This window comes from Candoia aspera, chromosome 3 (genome assembly GCF_035149785.1).
Source record: "Candoia aspera isolate rCanAsp1 chromosome 3, rCanAsp1.hap2, whole genome shotgun sequence".
Lineage (NCBI taxonomy): Eukaryota > Metazoa > Chordata > Lepidosauria > Squamata > Boidae > Candoia > Candoia aspera.
In genome coordinates this window covers 138939366-138965168 of record NC_086155.1, presented here as the reverse complement: position 1 = coordinate 138965168, position 25803 = coordinate 138939366, and the positions used below count along the sequence as shown (strand labels likewise).

General features: G+C 38.7%; 1 protein-coding gene across 4 annotated transcripts in view; it reads right to left on the bottom strand.

The window, feature by feature from the left end:
* Positions 1–25803, bottom strand: part of DSP (desmoplakin) — a 51403-nt gene that overhangs the window by 13241 nt on the left and 12359 nt on the right. For 3 of the 4 annotated variants that reach the window (XM_063298861.1, XM_063298862.1, XM_063298863.1), the window contains exons 2-18: positions 25044–25146; positions 21714–21862; positions 20856–21027; positions 16099–16227; positions 15322–15372; positions 13850–14011; positions 12872–12976; positions 12168–12263; positions 11578–11703; positions 9959–10111; positions 8982–9136; positions 7488–7614; positions 5183–5381; positions 3578–3753; positions 2936–3102; positions 1836–1974; positions 561–754 (exon numbers count right to left, since the gene is read on the bottom strand). In XM_063298861.1, the coding sequence (XP_063154931.1) occupies positions 561–754; positions 1836–1974; positions 2936–3102; positions 3578–3753; positions 5183–5381; positions 7488–7614; positions 8982–9136; positions 9959–10111; positions 11578–11703; positions 12168–12263; positions 12872–12976; positions 13850–14011; positions 15322–15372; positions 16099–16227; positions 20856–21027; positions 21714–21862; positions 25044–25146 (2403 nt within the window). Of the gene's footprint in view, positions 1–560; positions 755–1835; positions 1975–2935; positions 3103–3577; positions 3812–4320; positions 4338–5182; positions 5382–7487; positions 7615–8981; positions 9137–9958; positions 10112–11577; positions 11704–12167; positions 12264–12871; positions 12977–13849; positions 14012–15321; positions 15373–16098; positions 16228–20855; positions 21028–21713; positions 21863–25043; positions 25147–25803 lie in introns of all 4 variants that reach the window. The other variant, XM_063298864.1, reaches the window with a different exon arrangement.

Below are 25803 nucleotides of genomic sequence, written 5' to 3'. Positions count from 1 at the left end.
TGATCTTACAGATAAAACATGTGTTTCCTGCCACTGACCTACAGCCTCTTCTCTAAGAATATCTACTTTGCTCTTCATGTAACTAAACTAACAGCCTTTGCTTAGCTGGTAACACAATTTCTCACTTATGCCGCAATTGCAAAGAATGCAATTATATATCAATATATTTACAAAGATTTTTCTGTTTTAAAAGCCTGCAACAATACATACAATATTATTTCTAAGTTTAATATAGCTCCATAAATGCAGCTATGATTTGCAGAGCATGACCAACTGTCATGGAAGTGCATATTCAGCTACCACAATGACAATCTTTATCAATCAGCCAGAACGGATTCTATTCAAATTCCACAGGAACAAATTTAGGCTAGAAGTTTAGACTTAAAGTAGCTTAAAAGTCACTTTTCCAGAGACCTTATTTGCAAGATATAGCACAATTTAATTAAAAATAAAGTTCTTTATTTGAACTTGCAATGTTGGATTTATAGCAAATGTAAAATTCACTGCAAAGCAATGATGCTATTATGAGAAAACCAGAGACACCGCTTCAAAAAACAAACCTGTCATCCAGCTGTTTCTCCACCCTTTGCCAACGGTCTGTTAGCTGGCTGACTCTATCAGCAAATTTTCCAAGATCTAAGTCATAGAGAGGGTATGTCTGAGAAGACTGAGAGTGAATCTGGAGAGCTTTCTGCAGCTCTGCTTCCAAAGTACCAAGCAGTGACTTCTTCATACTAAGGTCTGCTTTCATTTTCTGCAAAAATACAGGCAAAAAAAAGCCAAAGAAAATAATGTGTTGATTATTTTAGCTTATCTATTCTAAATATCATCAGAATATTTTTTTTTAAATCCTGACAAATTTAAAAACTGGTAGCATACATTGCATGTGATTAAGCTTCTGCATTTGATAGTTTGGAGGTGGCATAATAAAGACATAGACTAGACCTTATCCATGGAAAACAGCCTTATTTTTATTATTCTGTCCATATATATATATATATATATATATATAAAAAAAATTGACCTTTTTACAAGGTAACATATCACATAAAGCTATGGTTTAACTATGGTATACTGAATATAATTAACTGGGTACACTCATTGTGCTAAGCCAATTTGAACAGTTAAGTCAGCATTAGCTGTGCTCACATCAGTGATAAGCCAGAATCCCAGAGAATCCCAATTTAGTGTCTATGATCAGAGTGAATTGTGCTCACAGTTTCTCAAGGAAAATGGCTATAGTAGCCAGATAATGAAGCCAAGGAAAAAATTAGCAAAGGTTGGGGAAACCAATTTCTGATTTCAGACTTGCTTATGAAATGAAGAATTAATAACATCATAATGCTAAGCTTTCTTATACCATTCTAGTATATTTAGTATAATACTATAGTGTTACAAAAATAATTAGTAGTAGCACTAGTAGTTTTCTCCTGCTGGTAAGTTAGTAGTTACTTTGGCTATACCTACTGATATCGAGGATCTTGCAAGAGTGATGATGTGGTAAATATGAGAAAGAAAATAGCAAGGAACTAGCATCCTTGCTCCCACCTACTATGAATACTGTTTTCTGGTCTTCCTTCTCCCCTCCCCACCCCATTTTCTTTCTATGCTCTTTTAGACTGTACATCTGAAAGCAGGCATTGTTTTGTTTTATTATTCTGTAATCAATCCCAGAGCTTTTCGAGGGTGGGATAGAAATGCTTTAAATAAATAAATATGTTCAATTCATAGCTCAGTGTAACCAATTGGTAATCCAATCCCACATTTAAAAAAGAAAGGAAAAACAAAACAAAACAAAACAAAACAAAACAAAACATTATCTTTTACTTTCTCACCTTTAGGCAAGCTCGGTAGGCTTCTACTTTATCTGGGTCCAAAGGAAGAGTGTCCTCTTCTGTAAGCCTAATTTCGAATACTCGAATCACATCATCTGTCTGGAGAATTGCCTGAAGCAGTGATCCCAGTGCATTCAAGCTGTAATAACAGTGCCAAAAGAAATCAGGAACTAAAAAAAGTTTAGTACTACTAGTATTAGTATTTAGTATTACTAGTATTACTTTAGTATTGTTTAGATTTACTAAAAAATCAAGGAACTACCAAGGAGAAAACCACACCCCCACCAACACTGGCAGGGCAAGCTACTGTATATAAACAGGGAGCAAACCCCACATTCATCAGCACTGATGATGTTACCTAGTTGGGTAATGAAACGTCTGCAAGCAAACAACCAAGCTCAGGGAGCACCAAGGACTCCACTAAAAATATTATTTGCTTTTAACACTCACCTTTCCCACCTGCCCCCAATTCAAGTATTCTTGCGTTGCTAAATTTTCTTTTGTTTATGGGCATGTCCTATTCACACAAATACTTGGTTTCTAAGTGTTGCAGAACAATTGTATTGTATGCTCCCTTGACTGGAAGGCTGTATGCTTTGTTGTGTTGTTCTATTCTATTTTAATAAATAGTGTACCTTCAGCTTCTGAAAAAATTGGAAAGGATAAGGAACAGCAAGCAAACATCCTGATCAGAGGCAGTATAAGGAAAAGTAAGTCCTTTGTTTCATATGCGAAACTATTTGATGCACATATGCATGTAAGAAATGGACACCTTTTTTGGAAGAACTTGAGTCACCTCATTGCAAAGCATAAGTTATTTACTAATAAGGCAGTTACATGGCTTTCTACCTCCTTATTTCAGCCACACTGTAACCTTGTGGGGTACGTAGGTTGATCATAGAAGTCCTACAATGTATCTTACAGCAGACAACAGTAACCACCACTTTGTTCTCTCTCTTCCAGAATGTTATCAATCTCGAATCTATGAAGGCTTTAAATCCTCTTAAAACATATGCTTGGCTAGACAGGAATGCCAACTACTGAAAACAACACAGATCTCTAGAATACAGTTAACCAGGAATCATTTACATTGTTCTTACCTGCCCAAATAGCCAGCAGAAACCCCATTAATATTTTCCAACTTCTGAAACAAAGCACTGATTTCAGACTGCAAATAGAGATACTTTTCAGAGCTTCTAAAATTTGGAAGGTGATCTTTCTGCCTGTTTAGAGCCTCTGCCATTGACTGGGATTCAATCTGTATACCCTGAAAAGAAAAGTAAGAGTCATTTGCACATGCACACATTTCTTATACCCAAAGAAATAATATGAACAATTTCTCTTTGATTATAATTGAAGCGCAAGGAACTGAATTTGGAATTCTCTAAGAAAACTGCAGGGACTTGTCCAGGCAATCACCAGGAGTCAACACTGACTTGAAGGCACCCCCTCTCATCCAAAAAGAAATGCAAAGCAAAAGATCTAGCACTGCTCCTCCCTGAAACAATATGGTAGTAATAGCTGTGATGTATATAAAATTATGTCACAATTACACTGTATAATAAATGAGACATTAACTGCTGGAGTTGTTCCTCAAGTGATAATTAATTCTGGCTAGCTAATCCAGTGCCACTAACTTCAGTAGTATCAGATAGGAAATGTGGGCCCTAAGAATATGTGAAGTGTAAAGAAGGTATAGGGAGAGAGAACACAGGTTATTTATTCATAACAAATATATGTACCTCTAATTCACTGATTCTGACAGACAAATTATGGGAGGCCCCTTGATCCAACTGGAAGGGAGTCCTCTGTACCATCCTAAGCTCACAGTTTTCAATTTGGCGACGAAGTTTCTGGAGTTCCATGAGCAGCCGGGCCTCTTGCTTTTCCCATTCCTGGCTCTTATTTACACTTGTAACTTGTATAATTGGAAAAATGGGGGAGGGGATAAAAAAAAATAGGAAAAAAGTTTTAAACTGAAAAACGGCATTTTGAAACACATTTGAGGATGAAGATAGTAAGACAGGCATCACATATTCCTCAGCAGTATGGCTTGGAAAGGAAATCAGGTATAACTCATGGGGCTACCCTTGAAGAATATCCAGAAGCTTCAACTGGTCCAGAATGCAGCCGCGTGGGTAGTTATTGGTACCTCTAGATCGGCACATGTGACACCACTCCTGTGCAAGCTGTACTGGGTGCCAGTCTACTTCCAAGTCCAATTCAAGGTGTTGGTTATCACCTTTAAAGCCCTACATGGCATGGGGCCAGGGTACCTGAGGGACCATCTCATCCCCATTACATCGTCCCGTCCCACCTGGTCATGCAGAGAGGGCATGCTACGGATCCCGTCAGCGAGGGAATTCCATCTAGCAGGGTCCAGGAGGCGAGCCTTCTCTGCAGTGGCGCCCGCCCTTTGGAATATTCTGCCCCCAGAGGTGAGGCAGGCATCTTCGCTCCCGGCCTTCCAGAAGAATTTGAAAACCTGGTTCTGCTGCCTTGCTTGGGATGGGAAGGGCAACAGCTCTTCCTGGGGGTGGTTTGCACCATACTGCCCGCCCCATTGCATGAGAGCTTTTTGCCACAGGATCTTATATTTATCTATTTATAATGATAGTCTACCATAATTTATTTTATGGTTTTACTTTGTTTATTTTGTTGTAAACCACCCAGAGTTCCCCTTTGGGGGAGATGGGCGGTGACAGAAATTTGAAATAGGAACAGGAACAGAAACAGAAATAGAAATAGAATATGATGCTGAATAGATTTGTCCTTCTCTACCACTCAAAAAATGCAACAGAAAGGATTGGGCTGGTGACAGATGCCATTCCATATAATTAAAATATATTTTCCTATAGTTGTCAGCATCCCATTATTGCAAATGCTTTTATTGACAAGTCTTGCTTTTCACATGGGGCCTTTTTGTGAAGCCAACACTTGCATAAGCTATGATATCCCAAGCTCTCCAATCATACACTATGGCCTAATGGAGCCTTCACAGTGTTACTTATTCTTATTTAATACAATTTAGAGGTTACCCAACTCCAGATAATTCTGGGCAGTTTATCTTTAAAAAATAAGAACATTTAAAAAATAACAGATCATAAGGGTCCAAAAGGCAAACTCTATATAATAACAAAACAACATACAGGGGCCAAACCACCACTCTGCCCCAAGGCCTGTGAGATCAGCAAAGTTTTCAATGATTTTTCAGCCCCAAAGGCTGAAGGCTTCCTGAGCCAGCCTCAGGAAACTGCTTATCTAGCAGATGGGCTATAGCTGGCTTAGTGAATCACCAGATGATGTGAAGAATGGCAACAGTTACTAGTATTTACTAGGTCACTAACCTAGAGAAGAGCGTGGACCCAGAAGGTGGATGACCAATGTCTGGTAATGGTTTTGAGCATCCTTGATCTGAGTCTGGATCCTCCTCTTATCATCATCACCAAACATCTCTGAGCCTTGGCTGCTCCTGATAAATTCTTGATAATGGATCTCCAAGTCATTAATTATTCTTTTACAATCTTCTTCGCGCATTGTCTTCAACTGCAAAGAATGAATACAAACAATTTCAGGAAAAGCAACCCAAGCAGGTTGATGGCAAATTTATCTCTACCTAATGCATTGCTGCAAATCGTCCCAGTAGATGAGAGGAAATGACTCAGGAGAGCAAGGTGGTTAGTGCGGGGGGGGGGGGGGTTGATTAAAAATGACAAATGGCTTAAACATGTAGGTTTATGTTAATATGAAGTGTCTAAGGGTAGAGACTATGGAATGTGCTGATAAGAGAACACAGAAAGTCTATGTCAGCAGATACAAGGCTGCTTGCAAAATTAAGAGCTATGTTATCAGTAGAGACAAGGGCTGAGAAAAGGCAGACAGTCTTTCAAAAGTCTGGAATGCCTGTCTTGTCAGATATTAGGGCTGTTCAAAGCATTCAAAAGAAGTGTTTTTGCAAAGCATGCAAGCAGTTTACACAATATAATAGTCCCAAGCCTTCCACACCAGATGGCACACTGGTTGTGGATAATGAGATCTATAATATAATACCTCCAGCACTCACCAGGTTAGGAAAAGTTGGTGTATCCAATTAGCTGAAATACTTCAGTGGATCTTTACTGACAATTTCACGATAAATCAGATCACAGTGCTCCGCGGGGGAGGTCAAAAAAGTGAAGATGGCGGCTGCGGCAATGTGATGGAAGCCCTGTGATATCGGTGCGTGTATAAACAGAACAGAACTTCCATCAGGCTGCCACAACAGCCATCCTGACTTTTTAAACCTCCTTCTGCCATGGACACCACTGAATTAGACCCTACAAACTCTTTCTGTCAACTTGAAAGGCCAATGGCTTGGACCTGTACTTTTTGTTTGTGAACAGAGTAGAGTTCGGTTTCAGAGAGGGACTCACCCGTCTTCTTTCTTTTGCAACCCCTAAGCCCAAAAGCCTGCTCCTGCTGCTGGGCATCTCTTAGGAACAGTAGGCGACTTGGCCCAGGAGGTGCAGGTAATGTGGAGAGCTGATAAGCACTCCAGCCTTACCCGAATGCAAGAGGAATTTACGTCCAGGCTCAATTATTGCGTTGTTAAAAAGCACCACCCAGTGATAAAAGGGTATGGAATATATATAAGCTCTAATGAATATCAGGATATCGAGTACCAATTATTTTCCTTTGGTCTACCACACTGAGCATATTGTTTGTCATCACATATGAGCTTAACTCTATTTATTTTTACTCTGAAGTAAGCTCCAGTGCCTTTAGTGGCTCATCATTTAACAAGTATATATAGAATTACAGGCTTAATCTGGAATAAATAACACTAATAGCAATCATAGTATCATTTACCTAAGCAAACTAGGATTGGAATTCCTCTGTTACATTTGAAGAAACATCCTCCAAGGTAAATAGAAGGATGGTATTTTACTTCTACCTTGCACTTCATTATGTTAACCCCTATGCATAATACCATATACTGATATTAACCATCTTTTCCCCCACCCAAAAATCTTTATGAATTCTGAAAGAGCAGAATACCGGTCAAGCAAATGATAAATATGTTGAATCAATTGCTACATCCCTTTTAAAAGAAACTCCTACTGAAGTACAAGATAATTACTAGAAGCCCGTGTTTTGTTCATGATCATCCTTAACAAGTTGTTTCATTCTGTCCTGGTGAAATAGCCCTTGGTGGGGAGCGTACTGCTTTTGCCTCGATAAAGAACCAAGACAGGGATCTGTCTTGATTGGCTGTTCTTCTGCAAACGTGCTCTACGTATGCAAAGCCACCAACACCAAACAAACCAAAGCAGCCACTTCACCATAAGGAAGAGAAGCACAGCAGCAACTAGGAGGACAACTCTGAAAGGAGTGTTAGATTGTCCAAGCGTTAAAGTGAAGTCTTTAAAGATCTGCATAGACTCAGCAATGGCGCAGCTGAAACTTCAACCTATCAGCTCTTCAAAACTAGATGCATATACATAGACCGCCTGTTCAGAAAGAAAATGAGTAATTAGAGTCCCTCTTTTGGGGGAGATAGGTGGTAACAAAATTTGAATAGTATATAAATAAAATAAATAAATAAATTATATGTATACCAAACTGATTCAGCTGTAGGAAAACCCCACAGCACATGGCTTATATGATACCCACCTTGGCAATAGTCATAGCCTTGATTTTTTCAATGTCAATCATACAATAATGCCAAGACACCAGGCTCTTCATGTTGATGTAAAGTTGATTCCAGAGAGCCATAATAGCTTCATAATATTGTTCAATTCTAAAGAGTAAATGAAAGGCTTATTTACATTCAGAAAGCAATGTATCTCTTAATGACTGAGTGTCTTGGGAACCGCCACACAGAAAAGCCCAAATATTTCCAACATGGAATATTTTTCAGTTCAAAAACTCAAATATTTCTCATATTTATATTTATATTATACATTTATATTATAGGGTGGGTAGAAGGATGGATGGATGGGGATTATTCATAGCTAAAACTATACTCTGCTCCACCTGTAATGATTTCTGAACTGTGTGCTAAAAGAAAGGTGGGAATGTGTCTGAAAAACACTAATGTTAGATTCATTCAGGACACTAGCCTCTTGGAGGGGGAAGAACCCACACTGTACTGACTTGCCAGTGAGCCAAAATTCTATTTTACGTGTTACTGTGTATGCACCCTATCTACACCGAGACTGAAGACAGAGTTGGGGATGCATAAGAATCCCGTACGCCACACTGCTGCCCAGATATCCCAACCTCAATCCCCAGTTACCTGGAATGCCAAGAGGCTACACCGCAAAACTCTGAAGGGGAGCTTTGCTTTGATGAAGGTTTGAGCAAAGTACTCCCTCAAAACACTCCAAGAAGTATCACGGCACCGTCACTTCTATGAGGAAAGCAACCATACTGCTTTGCTCATGCCAGGTAAATGGCATATCATCTGGAATAGCTTCTCCAACAGCACGAGCCCAACTCTGGCAAGCAATTCCAGATGATATTCCACTTACCTTCTCCAGCAGGGTCCTTCCAATGCCAGAAAAGGCTTCTGCTCAGGCAGAGGACTTGAGCATCTCTTCTGATTTTGGTTAGTGGCATGTAGGACAAGGAGAAATGTCAAGGCAATATGGCATAGACTTTTCTGCCCAAGTTACCTTGCACAGGCCTCGTATTAATTCTGCATTCCTGTAACTGCAGTGAGAGTGCTTGCTCATATTTCAAGAACTACAAAGATGAATGTTTGTTGTGTACACACCCCTTTATAAGAGACCTTTAATCTGAATCCAGAAACAGAGTCCAGATCCTCCCAATCCGGGAAACACATGAAAATACTAAATTATTGTTTATTTCTTAGTAATTTAAAATGTCTGACACTTTCCCATTCTAACCGAAACACATCAAAATTCTGAAAAGCCAACGTTTAGGAAAAAAAAACAGGCTCTTATAGGAAAAATAAATTTCTAAAGTATATGTGCACCATAGGAAAAATAAATTTCTAAAGTATATGTGCACCATGAGCCCAAAGCAAGCTTTTCCCACCCAAGACAAAATAACAAATTTTGCTCATTGGCTTTTGATGAGGAAAAGGTGGAATTTTCGCTAGGGAGGCTTGCCTTATAGTTCAAGCAACAATTGGTAACTTACTTGGTTGCCAGATCCACAGTTAATGGATTAGGAGGTGGGATAATGAGACTAACAGATGGCACTAGCATATCCACCCCTCCTGGTCCAGTCACATGCCATTTGCTGCGTTCACTGTTGTCTTTTAAAATGCACTCATCTCCTTTGCGCATTGTTTTCTGTGAAAAAGAAAGAAAAATTATTGCAGCTGGAAACAAGCTGCAGCCCCCTATTTTTTCTGACTTCCATCATTTTGAAAATAAATAAATAAATCACAATTTAAACTGACTAAGGTTCAGCTCCCCAAAGCCCATCAGTATGGCCAGCAGTGACAGAAGCTGGGATTTGTAGCTCAAAAACATCTCAAAGATCATGGCTTTTTCAGCTCTGGGATTAAGGCTTGAATGTTTTCTCCTGGTATAGGATTATACAGGACTTGCAAAAATGTTTCTCATTCTGATGTAGATCTGATAAAGCTACATAACTAGAATATGCTCTACACCTCCCCTTAATCATTTTCCAGAATCATAGCTAATGTAGGACACAATAATCCTTACTCTAGAACAATTAGTTCATTCATACAAATGATCCTCCACCAGCCTCCAGAAGTGGCTAGGAGGGATCTATGAAGTTAGAGTTCTGAATGAAGATCCATTTTTACCATTTTTGAAATGTTCAACATGTTTATATGGATAGCAGTCACATTTAAGTCACATAGTAAATAGTTACCTTAGCTTCCTACACATTTGTTTTCAAGCAGGCTCTATGTAGGGATGAATCTATGTAGGGATCTTCAACACAGGTTTTTTTGTCCTAAGCCTTCAAAACTGAATTGTCTAAAATGAATTAGCAAATATGTGGATGGTGTGGGCAAGGGGTTTCACTGTTTTTGGCTACAGGAACACCTGCAGCCTGCAAGTTTTGCCACAAAAAAATACATTTAGGCCACAGAACTTCCTGTGTGGCTTTAACACAAGGAGCTACAATAATGGGATTCTTACCAGATCTTGTTTGTAGTCACACAGAGCCCTGAGAATTATGGGTTTATTGGTCTTATAATCAGGGTTACGGGGTTTCAACTGTACTATCTTCTTTGACTTATTCACCAAATTTTGCACTTGCCTCTTGTATTCCAGAATTTTCTCTCGCTCAGTCTAGAAGGAAAAAAAGTTGTGATTAATAACTTCATTTGAACACCAAACTGTCACTGTTATTGGGTAAAATCTGGATCTTCTTGAAATTAAAGGCAGATATCTTAATCAATGTCAGTATTTCATTGAAAATACTAACCTAAAAAGCTGTGAATAAAACATATATTTTTATCCTTTTGTGATTGTATTATCAACCTATGACTAAGATGGCATTCTTCTTCTTCAGTATCTGATTTCCTTTCAAACCCAGTACTTTTCATATGATGAGTGATGGAATGCAGAACACTACAGGTAGTCCCCGTTTAGTGACCACAATTGGGACTAGCAACTCACTCATTAAGCGAAGCAGTCACTAAGTGAAACTGCAACTGTGCTTATGATCTTACTTCAGCTTTCCTTTGCTTAACAGACTTGCGAAGGTTGTAAATATGAGGACTGGTTGCAAAGTTACTTTTTCATCAACATCGTAACTGTGGACAGTCCCTGTGCAAGGTACTCGCTCAACAAGTACACAGGTAGTCCTCAACCTATGATCATTCATTCAGCAACTGTTTGAAGTTACGATGGCGGTCATGACCGGTCCTCAGAGTTCCAGCAGTCCCACCGGTTGCAGCACCCTGCGATCACATGATCACCATCTGCAACCTTCCCTGCCAGCTTTCCCAGAAAGTCAACGGGGAAGCCAGCAGGGAAGATCGCAAGTCGCTGGGGTAAGTCTCCCCCACCCATACACCCTCCCCCAGCCCCTCTGCACTCACACCACATTGGCCACACACTCACCCCCACGCACCCTCCCTGAGCCTTGCTGTGCCTCCCTTACAACCCTTGCACACCCCCTCATGCCCTCCCAGACCCTCGACGTGCCTTCCCCACACCCTCATGCACCTTCCCCAAGCCTCCCCATGCCTCCCTTGCACACCTCTTGCACACCCTCACATCCTTGTGACCCTCCCTGACTCACACCGCACCTCTCACACACACCCTTGCACCCTCATGCACCCTCCCTAAGCCTTGCCACGCCTCCTTCGCACCCTGCACACCCTCCCTGACCTGCGTCATGCCTCTTGCTCACCCCCTTACCCCCTCCCTGACCCGCACCTCTCACACACACCCTTGCACACTCAGGCACCCTTCCTCACACCCTCCCCAACCCTCCCCCACACACCCCCTCGCTAGCAGCCACTTACCTGCCTGCCCGGGACTTGAAACTTCCTGCTGGCTTCCCCACTGACTTTGATCATGGGAAGCCAGCAGGAAGTTGCTTTGCCTAACAACAATGGAATTTGGTTAACAACGGCAACCAGGACTGCAGGGATTGCCAGTGGTAGGCAATGTGGTTGTGCTTTATGGCCACATCACTTAGCGATGGAAATTCCAGTCCCAATTGCCATGGTAAGTCAAGGACTACCTGTGTAACCTGCTGAGCCCAGGAGAACTTGTGGTACAATAAGAGACAGTTGCATCCATACCTCTAATTCTTTGATCTGCTCCAGCAGAACTTGCAAGGACATGTTTTTATCACAGATGAACTTTTTTCTGATGGCATCCTGTAAGTTCTTCAAGTAGTTCTCAGTAGACTGGGCTTCCTCAAAAAACTATATATAGAAACAAGCAAGCACGTTTAATAGTCTCCTTCATATATTGGCTTTTTATGGGATATACAGCATGTCCCAAAAGTCTTAGCACAATTTTAAGCCTTAAAAGATTAAAACTGCACTAAGACTTTTGGGATACCCAGTATAAAATGTAACATATAAGAATGTCAATGCACTGCCCGTTCAAGAATATAGATTTATAAGAACAAATGAAGGTTACTGAAGACAAACTATACATCACCTTTAAGAACTGAATCCAACTTTAAATGCTTGATTTCACAAGCCATCATTACTGCAAGCAAAATTAAGAATCCATTTTTAAAGCAGTAGGTATGCACAATTCTTGGTTGGAATCTAATCTACCTCGATTTTTTCAAACTATACAGAGTAAATATATGCTTAAATGACAAAAAGTACTTGGTATACAACTGTATTAGTTATTGCTTCTATACATCAATACATACCTGAAAGTATGCTGCATTTTCCTTGAGATGAACATCTATGCACTTGGTGATCTGAAGAATCCAACTCCACTGAGTTTGTAGTGTATCCATATAGGCCTGTACATTTAAACAAATTGCCATTGGTTCTGAATTCTGAAAATGTAATTCGATCTATTTTTTCAGCTAGCAACTCATTTTTTAATCTTCAAAACTATCTACCATCACTTGAAGGATCCAAGAGACAAAACCAAACCTATGTCAATGGCCAAACTTCTGCTTTGCCTACTAATAAAATTTGACTTGTCCTTCTCTCCTACTTACAGGAAACCCACTGAGGAAAGGCAATGAAGACCAGGATGCATAAGCAACAGAAAACGTCTTCCTCTCCTTAGCATTCTTATGCTATTGTTGGTTTCAGGCTTTCTAGCTGGCCACTATGTGGAGAATGTAACTCCCTTTTACAAATCCAAAGTGGCCCAGCATTATGCATTCCTGTGGACCATGAGTTAATGGGTTATCAATTTTATTAGAGCAGCCAATACTAAACTCTGCTTTTGAATACTAGCACTGAGCCCCTCATGTTTCCATATAACTTTGCATATTTTCAACATTATTTGTTGATCAGAAGAGGTTGTCTGATAGTACAGTTCCAGGTTCAGGACTTTATTACCAGCTTTCACTTCAATGAGATGTTATATTGTTCCAAAAGTAAGTTGAAAACATACCTCAATTTTGTCAGAAGCAGGGTGCTGGCTGAGCACCAACTGGTCACATTCTTGCTTAAGTTTGTTGAGTTCCTTTTCTTTAACTTCCAGCTGGCTCATGCGTTTCTGTAAACAGACAAGGACATGGATTTAAACTCAATTTCAATAGGAAAAAAGGACCAGTACATTTAGTATTTATCACTTTACATATTTGTATTATAAGGTTTGTCAGTTTGCAAACCCAGCAGACATAATTTGTGCTTTGGGATCGTAGGAACAGTTTTGAAGTAAGCACTCAAAATATCACCCATAACACTTGCCTATCAATCATGAAGTTCATTCAGCTATAAGTTGCATCCTATCTGGCTCAAAACCTATGTTCGGGTGCCCATTCCTCTCTCTTCTCCCAGGCTCATTTCTCCCATTTCTTTCACTTGGCTTCTTTTTATTTCATTGTGGTTTTCCCTTCTATCTTGAGACTGAACATCTGTGCTCAGTCTCCCCTAACCTTGGAGGGGAAGTTCCAAATGAAAACCAAAAAAAAATAGATGTTTTAAAAATTTTAAATCTATCTTGAAACCTGAACAAGTAAGATCACCACACTAATATGGACCATAAAGTTGAATGGATTTATACTGATTCCTATATCAGCAATTTCCTCCCCTAAACTTTGTCTTTCCCAAAAGAAAGAGAAGCATATCTCCCAATGAAAGCCTTGAAGCTCCCCCCTGTTAAAAAGAACATATTATCTGAGAGAAGTATGTAAAGAGGAAGCATAAATCATCACACTTCTTTTCTTGTTAACTCTCAGAATGGCTGAAGCAGTTTTCTATCTTGAAACAAGTGAAACTTTTCTAACTATTGCAGAATTTAAAACTTCTACTAATTCCAGCTGTTATATTCAGCATTTTAAAATCCAAAATTGTTCGCAATCTTTTAAAAAAATGACCAAACCATGGGTTCCCCAAGAAGATTTATTTGTTAGTATCATTAACTCACAGAGAAGGCTTCTTGTTTCCTTGCAATATCAGTGTTCCTGTCACTCCAATCATAGAGAAGCTCTTCCTCCTCACAGTCATTGATCCACATGATTTCCCTGCTAGTGGCTTGGATGATGTTCTGCAGCTGGCGCAGTTGATCCATTCTTTCAAAGGAGAACCTCTGCAAAACAGTGTCAAGAAAGCAATACGCTTTTTCATTGAATGATCAAAGCAAAAGAGTACAGGCCATAAAACAGAAAATGTGGTATGAGGGGAAGGTTTAGATATTACACACTGAAAAGCAAATGGCCAAGATGCTTAATATGCCCTGGCCATGTTCAGACTGCGGATTTTCTGCACTTTAAAAGAAAATCAAAATTCTGCACCATCTCTGCAAGACAGGACAGGTTGCCATGCAGAAATTTCAACAAGTATTGCTACCAGACTTCAGACATAATTTAGAGTTGTGCTGTATAGGCTGTATTGATATTCAACAAGTTAATTGTGGTTTTTTTTTTTCCCCCCAAATATTTGTTTTGCTGGTCAATGATTAAAATAAAATGACTGACTGACTAAGAGTTGTTAAGGACTACCATCTTTTAAAGTTGTTTTTTTTTTTAAGAAAAAGCTTTTAACAAACTTTTCTGGAACTTGAAAGCTCTAACAAAAGGCAGTTTTCTGTTAAGAAAGGTTACAGTCTACCATGAAATGTATTTACTTATTACATTTTCTTCCTGTCTTTCTCTAAGAAGCACAAGTCACTCCTCCATTTTATCTAACAATATCCATTGAAGATTAGTTTTGGTTAAAAAATATAAATTATGGGCACTGAAATACAAGTTTCCCCAGTCTTACTCCAGCATTATGTTTGCTATACTACCACTTATGAGGGCAAAAAGTAGCAAATAATGAATCAGAGCAAATTACTAAAAAGGTTTAGTTGCTGGGCTGTGGAGGAGGAAAAAATATATCTAACATTATATTTCCATTCAACTCCAGTATTTTTTATTTATTTTTTTGTTATTTATTTATCAAATTTATATGGCTGCCCAACTCACAAGAAGTGACTCTGGGCGACATACAACAATTAAGAAAAAACAATAAATATATAAAAACAATCATTATTAAAATATAAACAGTCATTAATAAAATATACAAACCATCAGGCACAGGATATTAATCACAATGATGGAACCAACTTAGAATGTCACCAGTCTCCTGGGATCCCGAGGCCTGATGACATAGCCAGGTCCTGAGGGACTTACAGATCATTAACAGGGATGGCACAAACCTCACTTCAGGGCAGAGGGGGAAATGTTCCTTAAGGCGGGCGCCATGGTATTTCTATGGAAGTCAAATTATGCCTTGAATTTGGAATGACACATCTAAATCTAAATGCAAGCCTGATGCTGCGTTTTACCTTAGCAAGCAGGCAGAACATGTAATATAAGACTTTTAAAAATGAAAAAAATAAAATCAAAAAAAGCTTACCAACAGATATTCATATTCTTCCTCCAGTTGGTGTATAGCAGCCTTCTCACGCTGTAAGTAAAGAATAAAGAAAGCATGTGTCTAGCAAACAGGGGGAAACCGATAAACATAGGGATCTCCATTACATGTCTTAAAGTCAGGATAATCTGGGGCAGTAGTATTTGGGGACATTTTTTTTACCATAATAGAAAAGAGAGAACATAGTTCTGCAAAGAGAGACAGATGAGTGCTGGCAATTAAAAGCTAAACACGAACAAAGGAGGCCATGTCAGAACAAGGACTGGAAATCTGTGGCTATCCAGACATTATTACACCACAAGCTTTTTAGTCACAACCAACATATCCAATGGTAATTGATAAATCCAACAAAGGTCTTTGTTAGAACACTACTGACATGGCCATTCAATTTACCTGTCAAGCCAATGAGAATCTAGTAGGGAATGGAATCAGGAAGAATAGGGCAGAGAATGGGCAGGCATAGGTTGGTAGGATATCATAATGTCTAATGTTGGTTCTGCACCCCTTTTCCACTGATCTCAATTTAGACCCTGTTTAAAATCAGATAGAGCAATAAGCAGAAAAAGCATGTACTTTATGCATCATTATTTATGTGTGAGGAAAAAGCATGGTGATGGTAAAGAAGCTACAGTTTTTCTCAGAGGTGACAACTTAGATTTTAGCAATATTTATTGCTAAATATTCTAGCAATAATATCAATAGATACTTGATAATAATGTATACAGCCAACAGTCTAAAAAAAGAAGTAGAATCACCTACCAGATCAGTTTTCACTTTATCCAAGTGCCAACGATAGTCTCCAACAGAATTATGGAACCTTCTATGCTCAGCGATTTGTTGTTCAACGGCTGCAACATCAAATCCCCATTTTACTAACTCCATTTCAGTCTGAGGGACAAAGAAAAGAAAGGAAAAATGGATGTCATCATTTGTAGCTTATTCATAACGCACAACTATATATATATACATTCCAGAATTGTTTTCCAAATTAAATTTGATTCTCTAACTTCCTGCTGACTGTGCTTAGCAAGAAGAGTTGCTAGTTACAATTTGCTCTTTAAAAGTAAAATGGTGTAAAATCACAGGACTTCAAGCTTTCTCCACAGCCTCTTTTGCTTCACAGAGCAGGAGAGAATTTAATCTGACAATAATACTTGGGTACAACAACACAGCAGACAGACCTAGATGATGACTTGCTTCCTTGCAACAACGTGATATAAGCACTATACATCATATTAGTAAAATAAGAACACACAGTTTCAGATGCTTGCTTATTCTATAAACATTTACTGTATCTAGTTCTTGGTAGTGTAGTTTTTTTTTACCCCCTTTGTTAAGCAGCTCAGCCAATACTTCATTGCTGTTAATGTGTAAGTATATTACAATATCATTCCTTTTTATGCCAACTCTTGAATATGGCAATTTTTAGCAGTATAGTTCTCTTGCCAGCTGGCAGAACGCAGTACATTCCCAATAAACATCTCCTTGGGCTGACTGCAGACTTAGAAGCCACATCTTTGCAAGAGAGAGGTGCTCTGTCATAGAGGCCCCAAGAGATATTCTATTCCCTCCCAAGATAGAAACAGAAGATTTTATTCCTTTTATTTTTTGTTTAATCAAGCTGCTGTTTTCCCATAAATAGCTCTGTAACTGATCTTCATTTTTGATATTTATAGTTAAAAAGAGAGTTATATTTTATCTCTTCTTTTTTGTAATAAGATTTTATTCTTTTCCTCTTGCAGGCAAGAAAATAAGCTGAGAGTCTTATGCCTCTAAGTTACACAGCCAGAAAGTTACATTACAGGAACTATTTCTTTTTTTACCCTTTAATCGCCAGAAAGGCAGCACAAGATGCAAGAGCCTTATCGCTTTCATTCACCTGGGTGATGCCAGGTGAGGTGCCCCTAGAAGACAGGAAGTGGCAGTGGGAACTACCTTGCTACTGCCCCGAATCAGGGGGCAGGGTATGAGGACTCAGAGGGCTTCTGGGAAAGGTGATTTGAGACCAATTGCCTTCAACCCTTTGGGTTCAGTCATTCTGCTACAGGAACTGAACAGATACTTCCGTCTCCAATGTCATCCAACACATCGAAGATCTGAACTAGCTTGAGAACAATAATTCCAATAATTCCCAGTCATCAGTTATTTTGACCTTGTTCCCAAGAACAAGAAATACAGTTCTATGAAAACAAATAATTACCCCTTTAGATTTTCTGAATTTTCGCATAACTTTGCTGCTGAATGTTATCAGAACTTCATGAGGATCCATATAAAGGGAGTGTGGTTGGACAAATAACACCAGAGTTTGGGGATTCCTTCATTTATTTCATGTTTTTCACACATATACGAGGTGTCTGTGTGAAAAAGTAATCTTCCCCTTAGATTCAGTAACTAGTTGTATCACCTTTAGCTGCAATAATTGCAACCAAACAATTCCTATAACTTATACTGGAGAGCCAGTTTGGTCTAGTGGTTAAGGTGCTGGGCTAGGAACCAGGAGGCTGTGAGTTCTAGTCCCACCTTAGACATGAAAGCTGGCTGAGTGACCTTGGGCCAGTCACTCTCTCTCAGCCCAACCCACCTCACAGGGTTGTTGTTGTGGGCAAAATAGGAAGGAGTATTAGGTATGTTCGCCGACTTGAGTTATTTATTAAAAAATAATAAAGGTGGGATAAAAATTTAATAAATTAATAAATACTACTACTACTCGGTGATTCTCATTGCTGTGAGAATGTTGGGCCGTTCCTCCATGGCAAACTGTTTTAGTTTGCTGCAGTAATATTTAGAGAGTTTTAGTATTAATTGCTTCTTTCAGGTCCTGGCATATTTTTAGGCAGTACAGGTCTGGATTTTGATCTAGCCATTCCAAAATATTGAATTCGTTCTTCATCCATTCTCTTACAGATTTGCTTGTATGTTTGGGCTAATTAACTTGCTGCATGACTCACACTTCAACTTCAACTGATGGACAGATGTCCCAATAATCTCCAGAAGTCTCTGATAAAAAGCAGAATGTATGCTTCTTTCAATGACAGCAGATCATGCAAGTCCCATGGCCACAAAGCATTCCCAAACCATGGCATTACCAGCAACATGCTTGACAGTTATTGTGGAATGCAGTGGCTCCTGCCAGACACTCACATAGCCCTAAAAGTTGCACTTGTTCCATCTGCCCATAAAACATTCCTCTGAAGCTTGGAGTGTCTTCCAGGTGTTCTTTGGCAATTTGAGATGGGCATCAATGTTCTTCTTAGTGAGCAATTGCTTCTGCCTTGCTACTTTCCCATGATTATCATTTTAGTGAGAACCTTTCTGACTGTAGAGTCATTAACACTGGCTTTAGCAAAGGTGAGAGGTGTCTGCAGATCCTTGGATGTTCTTTTTTTGTTGTTGTGACTTCCTGGATGATTTTATGCTGTGCTCTTGATTTGAAGGAACAGCTAACCTTGGAAAGATTCATTACAGCCCCAATTTTTATCCATTTCAAGATTATGTCCCTGACTGTAGATCTGTGGTGCCCCGAAGCTTTAGAAATTGTTTTGTGTTTTTCTAGACTGATAGACATCAATTCATTTTTTTTACAGAGGTCTTCTGACGTTTCTTTTGAGAAGGGGATTATGTGCCTCTACAATCTGTCCATGATGAGGGGAGCCAAAGTCTGAGAGATTTTTTAGGGCAGGGCTAACCCAAATCAACCCTGATTGTTTAATCAGGTACTCACACCCTAGTTATCCCTTTCTTGAAATCATCGAAGTAGAGGATGATAACTTTCTTATACTGGCATATCGCGTGTTTGATTATTTTATTTATTAAACAAATGAAACAAAACATCAAATGTTGGTGTCATTATGACCACAGGAAGTTTTGATAACATTCACTGGCAAAGATATGCAAACCTTAAAAAAAAATCCAAAAGCAGGTGAATCTATTTTTTTTCACAAATTGCATCTGGAGGGCATCTGGGAGAAGCTGTTCTAGAGTGATACAATAACTATCTTTTTTTTAAAAAGTCTTTATTACACAGCATGGCAGTAATGCTACGGTATTCACCCTCTTGAGCCACACCTGTGCTTAACTCATGCTGGAACAGCTCCAACAAGCAATGCCAATTTAGGCTGTTAGTCCTCTGAAAGTTACACAGGACTTTCACCTCCTTCTTTTCAGCTTTGTTTTAGCCAAACCAGCAGCAAGTTAAAACATGCATCAGTGCAGAGGTACAAAAGGGTGGCTCCAATCCAGCTTCTATTCCTTCCAGAGAAACCTGATCCAGGTGCTTAGATCAAAGGTCTCCTATGTGCATACCAACTGGAAAATAAAACTAAACATTGGCAAGCGAGCTGAAGCTACTGGGAAGAATTTCCCACATACCACATTGCAAGAGAAGGAATTACTTTGGCCCATTGGAGCCTGAGCTTTACAAACAGAATACAAGGCCAGAGAAGGTCAATACAAGATGAGGAAGCTGCAAGCAACTGGCTCAAAATGCCTATTTATAACAGGCTTCCAAACACCAGGTAAAAGGGCTTAATCTCCTTTTGCTCCAAACTTTGAAATTCTGCAATTAAAACATTTCCCCAATTTTTCTTAAAATTTGTAAGGGAGGAGGAGGAGTTCTTTCTTATGTATCAAATTAATGTTTTCCTCCCACATTAAAGAGCAAATGAAAATCTTCATGCAAACAAAGTTAAAACTGTTTTTCTTTTTCCTCTACCAAGGGCATCTTTAAAAGAATATATGAAGAACAACAGATAACCGGTTTAGAGTTTTATAAAGATGGATTAATGCAAGCACCCTTTCACTGAAGATAATTTAGACTAGTGTGGGAACACTTATTTCCCTATCTCCAGCCGTTATATTGCTGTAGAAGACCCCAAGTTCAGCAGAAATGTAATTAGATCAAAACTATAGGGCTGAATTAACAGAATCTATAATTTAACAAAGCAGCAACAACAAAACCAAATAATTTTGTCACTGTTTTACTACCACCTCTCCAGTAAAATCTATTCAGATTATCAAAATCATCACATTTTCTTAAACTTTATTCAACCTGACATTTTCCTTCAGCAGATTTCTAGCTTGGGTGGGGGAAGCAGTTTCCAAGCAATGATCATTAGCATCGTTTATGAAATTGCTATGAACTACATCTAAGTGTCCTTTTCTTTGGGCCATTGCATCTTTTTGGATTCTTGACTTCTTCTACCACTGTTTTCTAATCATTCCAGAAAAGTTTCTTTAGTTCCTCTCTTATCAGAAGCCCCTCCTCCTTCTCTGCAGCCTCTTGACATACATACTAACTTCCTTTCTTTGCACTGCCTACCTTATCAACATCCGCCCCTCATCCCCTGCTTGTACTTGACCAGAGATTCCATATCCATATCTTGTAGTGGAATATCAGGAGTGAAGGAATTAACAAGAATTTTAATTTGCTCACATGCACGCACACACACACTGTGAAAAGCAAGCTATAATGCATCCAGACATTCTGACAACCCTTTTTAATATTCACTCAAGTTTACCTTCTGCTGTCTTATCCAGTTCAGACATTCACTGGTGACACGCCTGGTGTATTCATCCCAACCTGAAGCACTCTGAGAGCTGTAGCCACCACCTTTGGAACTAGCCCTTCGGACACGGGGTACACTGATGGCCTTGTAGAGGGCACGCATCTGCTCTTGAAGCTGAAGCAGTCTAAAGGAAAAATGTAAGAGTAAGGGGAAGAATATCGAAGGCCAAGAAGCCAGAATTGTTGGAAGGGAGAGGTGAACTTTCAGGCTGAAGAAGCTTGAAATAATCAGAGAATAATAATTCATTATTGAACAATTGGGTGAAATATATTGGATGGGACAAAGCCTTCTCCATGGTGCCTACCTGAAAATATTCACTAATTACAACTTTATTAACATGTTCATTCCTAGCTAAGATTTAGCTGTTCTAGCAACATTTATGAATGTTTAAGGGCTGTTGTAATAAAGACAGTTTGTTTATCTCTGCCAATGATTATTTTCCTCATTTTTATTTTATTGATATTTCTAGTGGTTTTACATATGGGTTTTACATATGGGAAATAAACAGATACAGTCTTAGAAGTGAATTTGAGACACAGTTTCATGAAACATAAAACACTCCTGAAAGATTTTGCATCACGTCTTACTTAAGTATTGATACTCACATAAATGAAACCTGCATAATTTATTATTCATCTGGCAAAATAAAGGCTGGATCAGGTGACTCTACATGTACATCACCTAGAATAACTCACATCATCCATATGTATCTACTTGTTTATTCAATGGGAGGACTATGCCAGTCCTTGACAGAGCTTACTACTTCAGTACCCTAGATTTACTACTTAGATATAAACAGAATGGCAATACCTTTTCTGGTAGAGATCACATGGCTGACCCATTTGTCTCATTTCTCTGATCAGTCCATCAAGGATGTCCATGTGTTCATTTGCCTGAACAAAGCAATCCTCCAGCTCTCGGTTCCTGCTAATTTGGATACCATCTCCATACTGTAGTTCCTAAAACAGACAAAATACAGTATAAACCACCATATTATCTCTCTCACACACATACACATCAATTCATGTATAGTATTTGGAAACTTAAGATTACTATGACATCCTTTGCATGTGTCTGTCTGAACAGCATTTGGAAACTGCAGCTAGTGCAAAATGCATATCTAAAATATACAGCCAAGATCAGAAACTAAGAGATAACAAAGGGCTCCAAATGGGTTTTTTTTCCAAAATGGCAAATACAGTTCAGTGCAAGCAAGTATAAGGGTATGTACATTTTGCCCCACTCTTGTTTTTTTTTGCTTTTCAATTCTTTATCATATATTTTAAAAGAATAAAGAAAATCAGGCATAGATACCAAAATATTGGTATGTTAAAAACAAATCAGAAATGTCATGAAGCTATTATCTTCTAATACATCATTAGAAACTTACAATATTATGAGATACTTTATACGCATTTCCAAGTCCAAAGCCACATATTTCTGTTGACCTTTAAACTAAAACACTTAGTTAACATTGTTCAAATCATTAAGAGAAAGTATAAGTAGTACAGTCATTCATTCCACTAATACTGTAAATTATGCGGCAAGTTAAAATATGAACTTTTGGGTGCAATACAATTCCATGTATGAGATTATAATCCAAGAACAATTTTCAATTCCAACTGAATTCCGCATCAGATTTACTTTTTTAAAAACAAAGCTATTTTAGACATTGAGGCATACTCCCAGTTTAATTAACCATTCTTCCAAAGAAGGAATCAACTGTCTTTTCCAATAAAAGGCACATAAAATCCTTGCATCCATTAACATATATAATGCTACTTCAGTATATTTTGAAGCAATGTATGATTTGGTAAAAATTTAATAAAAATATATGTTTGGAATGGGATTGCAACTTTCAAAATTTGTTCCATTTCAGAGTGAGTCAGTTTCTAATAATGACAGATTTTGAAGCATTGCCACCACATCTGAAAGAAGGATCCAACTTTCTTGTTAGATTTCCAACATTTTAAGGAGAAGAAGTATTCATTTCAGCAGTCAAGACTAGAGTGATCTGGCAATATCTTATACTAATTCTGTGTATAATGTTCCAAGTAAATTTAACATTCTTTTTCCACTGAAATTCCCACCACTGTATTGCTATAACTACTCATGTTCTGTATCCATTTAATCATACAATCTTAAACTTGTTCAGGCTCTGAGTCATACTTCACGAATAATTTATAAATCATGCCTAGCAAATGATCAATAGTTTATGATGTAAGATTTTCAAATTCAAACAAGCTTCTCAATATTTGTTTTACTGTTGCACTGGTTATTTGAAGATACGGAAACCAGTTAAACATAGGACATTGTACAGTAACAGACTTTGCTCCAATCTTAACTTTATAATATACAGATGGGCTCAAAGCTAGCACTGACTGATTAGGATCTTGGGTTTGTGTGGATAGAATGAAAATGTCGAGCCAGAATGTGGCTAATATGAAAACTTCTATGTTGTGAATCATTAGTAAATACAGTAGGAGACTGCAAATATAATAATGTCTTTGTACAAAATTGTAAAGCTGGAGAAGGTGAAAAAAGCTACCAAATGATCAAGAGTCTGAAACAGCTTCCTTGTGAGAAAAGCTTACCTTTGGAGCTTTTTAGATTAAGTAAAGGGGAGACTGAGACACAACTCAGGAACGGAAATAGATATGGAAATCCATAATACTAGAAACCAGGATATCTCAATGAACCTAATTATGGGTGATTCAGGACAAGCAAGAGGAAGTATTTCTTATTAAAGTATGGAATTTGCTACTACACATTCTATAGCAACGTCAACCAACTTCAAAGCTTTAAAAGAGGATTAATCAACTTCATGAAGGATAACGCTACTCATGACTATTAGCCATGATGGCCATACCTTTCCCCCAGTATCATTTGCATTTTGTATCTGTTTTTTGGAATGCAGGAATTGGTAGGTTTTACTGCACTCAGGTTCTGTTTCCCATAGGGATCTGATAGGCCACTGTGACATCCTGTTACTAGTCTTGATAGGATTTTGGTCTGGCCCAGCTCATCTCATTAACACCAAGACTGCTTTTGCCTTTGTGAAGACAACTGGACCATATTTAGCATTTTTAGAGATTTTTTTCTTGATTCTCTCTCTCTAAGCATTCTCTTGGAGATGCAGATTGTCAGAACACTGAAGCCAGAGGATAAAAACAGAGAAAGTGGGGCACCAAAAAGGGTGCTGCAAATAATGAAGCAGATCTCAAAAAGAAGCCACAGCCTAAATTTATATAGATGATGCATATCTATGGGAATAAATAGGTTTTGAGTAAAATTTCTCTTCAGTTTAAGAGCAACTAGCAAAAGATAAATACATGTATATGGAATGAAAAATTAACATCAGTGTTTAATGTAGGAAGCAGCCTGATAGCAGAACAATTTGTGACTGACTTCACACATTGTGCCAAGTAACACAAGTGTTGTTTACCATTTTGTGTGTAATATGAACCTACCCAACACAAGTTTATTCAATATGCTTGATGGTACACAAGCATGACACACAACCATTATATGAACCCAGCCTATTTCTCTATTTGTGGTCTATTTGACTGGCAGTTAACACTCCAAGGGAGAGAGCTGGTTTGGTGCAGTGGTTAAGGCATCAGGCTAGACACCAGGAGACTGTGAGTTCCAGTCCTGCCTTAGGCACAAAGCCAGCTGGGTGACCTTGGGCCAGTCACTCTCTCTCACTCCTAGAAAGGAGGCAATGGCAAACCACTTCTGAAAAACCTTGCAAAGAAAACTGCAGGGACTTGTCCAGGCAGTCTCCATGAATCAGACACAACTGAACAGATTTTTTTTAAAAAACCCTTCAAGGTACCTCCCAAATGGATATTTTTCCTGATCCTTTTAAAACCAGAAATAAGCAGGGGAAGATCTGGCTAGTACTTGGATGGGGGCTGACTCAGAATATGGAAGAAGGCAAAAGCAAGCCACTTCCATAATGTTTCCAAAGAAACAACATGGATGCAATCACTGGTGTCAATGAACCCTAAACTTTTTCCATATAAAGCAGGTGTTCTACCACTTGTATATTCTTTTTAACACATTGATTTGCTTTCTGCAATATGTGCCATTGTTCACTTATTCAAAGTAGTGAAGCAACGCCATCTCCCAACTTACAGGTTGCACTATGAGTTCAGCACGCATGAGGCAATCCGAGCAATTTTGCAGAAGGTCCTGAATGGTGTTCTGACGCCGGGATATTGTAGCAGTTCCATTTTGACTGAAAGAGCAAGAGTGAGAAAGAGAGTACCAATTACACTGTTGAAATCAACCATTAATTATAAATGTATTTTCCAGAAGAACATAACACACCTTATTCAAATTAGTGTTGTAACCTGCCCAACTTCAGAAAGATCCTGATGATACTTCTGTCACTCCTTTTTGTGGTATTACAATGCTGCATCTGCAGCTCTGTAAAACTACTGTGGGAACATGCTGTAACTCCTAACCTGCTGTGAATTGGAATCCACCAATAGATCAAATCCATATAAATGATGTATGAAAGAGAAAATTCTTAAAACAGCTTTCACCAAAATGGCACCTTTTAGACCTGTTGAACTCTAACTCCCACCAGTCACACAGCCACTGAGTTGCAAGGAATTAGAGTCTAGAGGATGCTGGGTTGAAGAAGTCTGTTTTAAGTATTACCTGAAGGGACATATAGGGTGTGACAGTACAGCTAAAGCACTAGTATAAAACACAGCTTTCCTTGCCCCTCTTCCTAAGCCTCATTTTAGAAATCTCTCCCAGAATATTTCCAGCTGTCAATACTATTTCTAAAGTCGTATTTTTGTGAACCTTTTGGCTAGAGCTCTTGCTTCTCATTTCAAATGAAGCTGAAGTGCATACACCAAGTGGTATACTCCCCTGGTTACCC